Below are 8,106 nucleotides of genomic sequence, written 5' to 3' on the forward strand. Positions count from 1 at the left end.
TTATGAACAATGCCACTTGGCTTAACATGTTTGGTGAGCTGGTTCAGGAAAAAGTTAAAAAGGTATATGCTCTAATATTTTATTTATTTATTTGGTTTCCCGCCCAGTATTCGGAGTACACATTGAAGTCATGATTAAATTTAAATTTCATAGCCAAACTCATTCGGACGCTCCCATCATAATCTTTTTTCATACCTAAGACTCGAACCCAAGATTTATAATTAAGAGTCAAGCAATTCCACCACCGCTGCACGGGTAAGTATATGCTCTATAATGTGGATATAAATTAGCATGTCACCCCTCTAAACCAATCACCAAAATACCTAAAATCTTTCCTCTTCTTTCTTTTCTTTGTTAAAAGAAAACACTTCCATTTCTCACAATATTTTTAGCAACTGAGAAGAAGAAAAAATGAAGGCAAAATGTGGGGTGAATAGAGGAATGTCTGTACTAGACTTGTTTATAAGGATAATTGCCATAATTGCAACATTAGGAAGTGCCATTGCCATGGGAACTACTTATGAAACACTTCCTTTTTTCACTCAATTTGTTCGTTTCAAGGCCAAGTTTAACGATCTTCCCACCTTCACGTAAGCACTTCATATTTGATTAAGCTTATAAACTGATCAAACTAATTTATACGCGCTTTTTAATCAACATGTTAGTATATAGGTGTATAAACAATTTAGATGCATGAACCTTTTTTTTAGTAACTAATAACTAGTTCACATGTTGATTTTTATAGGTTCTTTGTAGTGGCAAATGCCATAGTAAGTGCATATCTTGTACTTTCTCTGGGGCTGTCTATCTACCACATCATGAGGAGCCGCGCACAAGCAAGTAGAATTGCCTTAATATTTTTTGACGCGGTATAAATATTTTTTACACTATCAGATCATCATAGACATTACAATAAATTACCTTTTAAATGAACGATATATTACCCACGTCTACTTTTAATTGTCATGTTTCCTTTTTTAGAGTCAAACCATAAGAACTTTAACTATTTTTCATCATATTAATGTGTAAAAAAAATGCAATTTTTAGTATTTTTCGTATAATTTTTGAATATTTAATTTTTCTTATTTAAAATATCGAATCAATGTAATCTAATTTGAAAATTAATCAAATAAACTTTGGAAAAACACAATAAAACCATAGGCGCAACCAAAATTTTCAATAAGGGGGTCCAAAATCTGTAGAAATAGACACATGAAGTAGTCGAAGGAGTTAAACATCTGCTATACATACATATAAAAATATTTTAGACATATATAAATAATATAATTTTTCACCGAAGGAGTTCATCCGCCAATGAACATAACACAATTAAAAGTGCACGAAGGAAAGTATATGCGTAGAGGATATCTCATCAACATCAATGGATAAGACTTAAAAAACTTTTTTTTTTAAAGTCATCTTTTTTGCACTATCAATATGTTTAACCAAATGTTACTTACATTCCTCTATATCAAAGAAACCAAATCAATTGTCATGTTTCGGTTTTTGATAGTCAGAATAAATTTTTAAAGTTAAATTAGATTAAATTCAACTCAATACAGTACAAGTTGTAACTATTAACGAAAGTTCATATAATTTAACTATCGAAAAAACATGTGTGAACTAAATTAAGCTTGTTGAAATGAATGGAAGGCAATGCTGGAGCTATTGACAGCAGGAGCATCAGCATCAGCAGCAATAGTTTACTTGGCACATAAGGGAAATACAAAGACAAACTGGTTCCCAATCTGCCAACAGTTCGATTCATTTTGCCATAGAACATCAGGATCTTTGGTTGGTTCATTTGCTGGTGCTGTACTCATCATACTCCTCATCTTCCTCTCCGCTATCGCCCTATCTCGTCAATCATTCAATCATTAGTTTTTAATTTATGCTCGGCTAGATTTGAGACTATATCTTACTGTTTCGTGTGATTTGTTGTTTATCTCAGCCTTTTGTTTTTCAAGTTTCTTGTTTGTGTGTAATGATGATCAATGGTATGCATTATGAGATTTATGTCAACTACTTCCTTCGTGCACCCTCCTTAAAAAAAATATTAATCAATTTACGTGATACTTTTTCGAATTTCGAGATTCAAACAAAATGAGTCTGTCTATATTTTAGATATATTTTTAAATATTTTGAATTGTCAATTATTCCGACTTCTGGTACTTTTTACGTAGTTTATGAATATATAAATTTTTGAAATTTGAAAGATTTCATGCGCAAATTCACTACCAAATTTAAATTGTTTAACTCTGGAAAAATAAAAAAAATGTCATATAAAATTGAGACAAATGAAGTATATGAATTAGGATGTATTTCAAATTATTTTACTTTAAACAATTATAATATCACTATTAATGATATTATAGTCTTAGGAAACAATCACTATTAATGATAAAATGAAAAATAAAATATTTTGGTTTTATGAAATGACAAAATAATTTGAAATGAGTATTTTTTAGAATTTTCAACAAATTTATTCCCACAAAACTGAAATATAAAATATCTCCGAGATCTAAGGAGAATCCTGGCATGGTTTTGGACTATATATCTTGTACATTTCATTGATTAGTTAGAACCAGCTTATATTCCAATATTTTTAATTATTATTTCCTAGAAAAAGATATTATTTTATATTAAACGATTAGATAAGTTCTTTTTTTTTTTTTTTTTAATATAACATTGTTTTTTCCAATGTTTATCATATTTGTTACCTCAGGGTCAAAATTGTTGAAGTAAATTCCCAAGAGATTATTTCCACCACGGAAGACTCCCATATATATTGACCTCTAAAAGTATATGAAAATATCAGATCAATAAACTTAGCTGTCACTGAATATATGTTTTTAGGAAAAATTATTGAAATACACGTCTTATATTTTTATTATTTTCAATATTCTTTTTTATTTCTAAAAACTATTAAAATTTTTTATTTCTTTAATATATTCGAGTTACATATTAATGTATCCGAACCAGTATTTAATGTATTTGAGCAACATATTATGTATTCAGTTTATTTTATAATACATCTGAGCTAGTTTTTATTGTTCAGAGCTACCTATTATGTATCCGATTTATGTTATTATGTATTCAAGATACTCTTAAATATATTCAAGTTACATATTAATGTATCTAGTTTGTATTACTTTTTAAGGAATTAGTGTGATTACAAATTAAAAAGGGATGGATTGTAATTTTATATTAAAACTATGTCATTACTAAAATTTATTTTTTTTTCAAGACATTTAACTCCCTTTTGTAAATGTCTCCGAAGCCTATATGACATTGAATCTAATGACAACTAACAAATGCAAGATAAAAGTTTTATCATTCTTTGTTAATTGTACATATTAATTGCCGCTAAAAACTGTTTTTGTTGTAGCGCTAGTAAGTCTTTGCAATTTACAACTTTGCTGCATTCATCTAAAGCTAAAAAGATGCAAATAAGCTAAAAAGAGAATAACAAACAACAAAGTAAATTCATTCACAGAATATGGTAACAACATATGTCATCCATCCCCCTTTAATTCTTTCTAGAAAATCCAATTTCAGTAAGAAATCTGGACAAAAATCTCCCATTCTGCTTCCCATCATTTACATTATCACTTGAATCCCTCAAATTGCTTATCAGAGACCAATGAGTTTCAAAGTCAGGTTCATAACCACAACGTTGCATTGAACGTAGAAGCTCGGATGCCTTGTTAAGATTGTTCTGAGAGCGATACATGTTGATCAGCAAGGAATACGTTTCCCTCCTCGGGATTTCTCCAAGCTGAACCATTGAATCGAGTTGTTTCTCTGCCTCTGCAAGTTGTCCTCCTTCACTTAAGCTCTTGATCAGAATGCTCCAAGTGTTTATGCTTGGCCTTTGATTTCTACATAACATCTCCGCATGGAAATTCAGGGCTACATCCAGTTTACGCCAGGTACAGTAACTTTGAACAACGTAATCAAAACTGCTGGACTCTGGCACGTTCCCGTTTCTCAACATGATGTCCATAAGATCTACTGATTTATCTACCCTTCCGTGCTGACAAAATCGCTTGATGAGATAAGTGTAATCAATATTTGCAGGAATGAGGCATTTCATTGCCATCCGATCCAAAAAGTTTATGGCTTCGCCTAGCTTACCATTAGAAAGAAGGGTCTCCACTATATTGTTTTGAACGACGGAACCATGATTCCAACCTCTAAACTCCATTTCTTTGCTCAAGGTTAAAGCTTCTTCAAGCTCCCCATAACAACAAAGGCATTTGATCACCTCTCTCAAACTACGGTCACTTGGTCTCAGATCTTTCTCCATCATATACTTTAGATATTGTGTGGCAGATGACAAATCTTTACACCGGCAGAACCCCTGAACGAGATAATTGTAAGTCACTTCATCTAGTTGCAGTCCTTTACCTAGGATCTCATGTACAAGAGTATAAACAACTGAGGTTTTATTAGTTGAGAAAAGGGAATAAATCAAAATGTTATATATCACGGCTATAGGAGGGTTGGTTTGTTTAAGCAAATGGTCTTTCAGGCATAATGCTGTAGATACCTTGCCTCGTGTACACATCAACCGCACTATATTGCGGTAACTTGCAATGCTGATACCTAAGTTCTTACGTATCACGACGCCAAGCAGCTCCTCAACTTTCTTCCTCTTGTTAGCTTGACAGTAGCCTTGAAACAGAACATCACAAATTTCGACACTCAGAAATTGCTCCTTTGCCAATGTCTCTTGGAAGAGACTGGTTGCTTCTCTCACCCTGCCTGATGCGAAATAACCATGAATTAAAGCACGGTGTAAGGGAAGCACAGCTGGAGGCTCGTCTCTTAAACAAATATCTTTCAGCGCAACAGCTTTGTCAAAATTACTGGACCTACACAGCTGAGGGATTAATTGAAGAGATGCATCCAAGGGCGGGATCCAGTCCTTAGCAAGCATGTTGTCACAGACAACAGCAGCTTCTCGAAAAATTCTCCAATTGCAAAACTCCTGAATAAGATGGCTATGAGCCGAGTGACTAGAAATACAGCCCTGGTTTAAGATTTCCTTTGCCAGAATCTTGGCAGAGCTTGTGAACCCTTTAGCACTGAGTTCTTCAAGGAACATATGAAGAGCATCACATACTTCATCAGGGTAGAGCACCAGCAAGGCATTAAAAAGCTCTAGTGCTTCATTAAGCCGTCTTCGCCTGCATAGGCGACTGAAGAGAGTCTTTCCATCCTTCAAATCAGGTAACCAATTATTAGTTTGTGCAAACTTCCAGTAAGAAGTTAGACCTCTCAGATCCCCTTTCTTGCATAAGCCCATCATCAGAGCAGTATGAGTTTCACTATCAAGTCTTAGATGTCTACTTAGCATGCCATGCAAGATTGCTCTTGCCCTGTGCACAGACCCCTTTTTGCTGTATTTCCGAACAAGCTTATTTAGAGTTTCTTGATCAAGCTGATGTGTAAAATTTGGAACTTTCTCCAACAGACCAGAAATGGTCTTAATACAAATGCTGGATGCACACAGCTCTTTCACTAAGGCATCCAGAGCACCCAGAGATATTTCTTGTCCCCAACAGAACATTTGATCCACCATCATCAGAACATCTTTCATGTCTTTTTTCATGTAATCCTTCCATACAACAGCGTTAAAATCAGGAAGCATGGCATCATCAAGGACTTTATGAATAACTCTCTCATACTCATCGACATCTGTATCCAGATAAAGCCCATTCCCAAGATTATCAAAAAATTCTGCTTTATGAAATCTTATATCATTGTCTCTTCTGATTTTCACAGCAGAAGAATTGAGACCCAAGAATCCAAAAGCTCCGGAAAGTGGATCTTCAGTAGGAGATAGTTGGATCAAGCCACGACCTACCATCTTAGATACCATTGTGTTTACTTCATCAAAGTGCCTAGCTTTACAAAATCCAGCTAAAAGAACCCTGAAAGTTGATAACTGAGGCTCTACTCCCTGATCCTCCATTTCTTGAAGAATGTCTTGATAGTGTTTCCACATACCCTCCTTGAAAAGTCCACTAAGAATAGCATCATAGGAATATATAGTGGGCTTTAGATTTCGTGACAGGATCTCTGAGAGATAAAAGAATGCATCCTTCAGTTTTCCTTCACGACAAGCCCATCCAATCAAAATCCCAAATGTTATTTCATTCAAACAAAAACCCAGTTGATCCAACTTCATCACGTATGAGTTCCCGCTTGCCACACCAAACTGTCCACAGACAGACTGGATGAGCTTATTGACTACAGTTACATCAGGAATACAACTGATCTCGACAAAGAAACTAAGCAGATCATCATAATCTCGTTTATTACAATAACCAGAAGCAATAGAATCGAGGATTAAATAATTAGGTTCAATTCCGAAAGCCAGGACCTTCTTAACCAAATTCCTGGCATCCTGAACTTTCGCATCAGCACATAACAGTCTGATAACACCCTCATATATACCCCTTTCAGACACGTTCCTTCCCAAGCCAATATCTATAGCATCAACATAAATTTGAAATGCCAATTGAGTTTCATGTATTTGAATCAAAAACTCAAGGATTACCCTGTAACATGAAATCGATGGGGATACACCTCGCATCCTCATTCGATCATAACATCCAATAGCATTCTCTAATCGATAATCACCCACAAACACTTCAATTAGATTACTGTAAATCTCATGATTATCCAAGAAAGTTCCTTGGGTATCCAACAATGAAACCAAGCACTCAACTTCCTTGAACAACCCAGAACGGACAAGCATTGTGGCAATGATCTCAGAGGCCTTAATAAGATGCCTAAAACTCTTACTCTGCTTGCTAGCCCACATATAAATTCCCCACAAAGATTCAATCTTTTTAATCTCAACATCAAAAGCTCCACTATCATTCTGAAAACCCAACAGAATTTCAAGAACATCATTAGGATTCAACACAGAAACTCTCCAATATCTACGAACAGTTGCAGGGGAGATCTCAGATAGCTTAAGAAGGCAATCTTTGATGATGGGGTTGTTCAAGATCTCACCTTTATTACTCGAAAAGCTTAAACTCTTTGATTTTTCAACAGAAGATGTATATTGCGTAGTATATGTTGGTTTTACAGAAGATGAAGTAAGTAGTAGATGAAACTGTTGAAGTTGAAGTTTTCTAGGAAAAGAAGAAAGGTTAAAGAGAAGTGAACCAACCTGTTTGATGTGAGATTTGTGTTTTCGGAATTCAAGGAGAGCTTGAAGCATTCGACCGCCGGGATGTGTTGAGAGTTACAGAGACGACACTCTGCTAGTTCTATTCTTGATTCTCGGCTGTTGTTGTTGGGCTTCAAAGTTTTTCAACCAGTTTTGTTTTTTTGTTTTTTTCATGGATTTTCTCTATTTTGGGTCCAATTGTTGAATCTCAAACCTTTGGCCTTTTATAGTCGGGGAATTTTCACATATAACTACTTAAAAATAGCCTAATTAAGTTTGATGATTACAATTCATAGCTACATGTTATATGGAGGAGAGAGGCGAAAGAGGAGAAAAAAGTGGGAGAGAGAGGTGAATTATACATGTATATTGGTTAGATAATTGTATGTTATACATATGTATTTGTATATACTGCAAGAAAAAATTGGGAGAGGGAGGAGAGAGGCGAAAGAGAGGTGAATTGTATATCTATATAATTGTATATTATACATATGCATTTGTATATATGGCAAGCGAGATTGAGAAAGGGCAGAGGGTGGAAGATAGGTGAATTGTATATGTATATAGCTTAAACAATTGTATATTATACATATGTATTTGTATATCCTGGCGAATTAAACGTGACTAATTATGCAAACTTTAAATTAGCCCACATAATTAATATATAATATTAGTCGTGAATGGTAATTATAACACCCTCTAACTATGATGAGTAACTAAATAATATAAGTTTGCTTAGTCGCGTAATTTTCCCTTAATAGTTTTCTTTAGGGAAACTGAAGCAAATATTTCATAAAAGTAAATAATTACAAACATATATCTTTTTCTATCTATACTCTACTAAATAATTAAACTATGTACTCTCAACTAATTTCATTTAATTGATACTAAACTAGTACCATGCACTATATATT

At 34.1% G+C, this 8,106-nt stretch overlaps 2 protein-coding genes across 2 annotated transcripts; one reads left to right on the plus strand and one right to left on the minus strand.

The window, feature by feature from the left end:
• The first annotated feature begins 293 nt into the window (after positions 1–293).
• Positions 294–2,025, plus strand: LOC101244834 (casparian strip membrane protein 1). Its single transcript, XM_004233321.5, has 3 exons — positions 294–590; positions 746–869; positions 1,654–2,025. The coding sequence occupies exons 1-3, from the start codon at positions 412–414 to the stop codon at positions 1,879–1,881; spliced, it is 531 nt and encodes a 176-aa protein (XP_004233369.2). The 5' UTR covers positions 294–411; the 3' UTR covers positions 1,882–2,025.
• A 1,290-nt stretch (positions 2,026–3,315) lies between these two features.
• On the minus strand, positions 3,316–7,388 carry LOC101254360 (pentatricopeptide repeat-containing protein At5g15280, mitochondrial). Its single transcript, XM_010318806.4, has 2 exons — positions 7,193–7,388; positions 3,316–6,895 (listed from the first exon to the last, which is right to left on the minus strand). The coding sequence occupies exons 1-2, from the start codon at positions 7,241–7,243 to the stop codon at positions 3,530–3,532; spliced, it is 3,417 nt and encodes a 1,138-aa protein (XP_010317108.1). The 5' UTR covers positions 7,244–7,388; the 3' UTR covers positions 3,316–3,529.
• Positions 7,389–8,106: the final 718 nt, after the last annotated feature.

This window comes from Solanum lycopersicum, chromosome 2 (assembly GCF_036512215.1).
Source record: "Solanum lycopersicum chromosome 2, SLM_r2.1".
In the NCBI taxonomy this organism is placed as follows: domain Eukaryota; kingdom Viridiplantae; phylum Streptophyta; class Magnoliopsida; order Solanales; family Solanaceae; genus Solanum; species Solanum lycopersicum.

Coding starts and splice junctions, on each gene's coding strand:
- LOC101244834 (XM_004233321.5), top strand. CDS start 412: ATGAAGGCAAAATGTGGGGTGAATAGAGGAATGTCTGTACTAGACTTG. Junction 591..745: donor AACGATCTTCCCACCTTCAC/GTAAGCACTTCA, acceptor TGATTTTTATAG/GTTCTTTGTAGTGGCAAATG. Junction 870..1,653: donor CCTTAATATTTTTTGACGCG/GTATAAATATTT, acceptor AATGAATGGAAG/GCAATGCTGGAGCTATTGAC.
- LOC101254360 (XM_010318806.4), bottom strand. CDS start 7,243: ATGCTTCAAGCTCTCCTTGAATTCCGAAAACACAAATCTCACATCAAA. Junction 6,896..7,192: donor ACAAATCTCACATCAAACAG/GTTGGTTCACTT, acceptor TTGGGTTTTCAG/AATGATAGTGGAGCTTTTGA.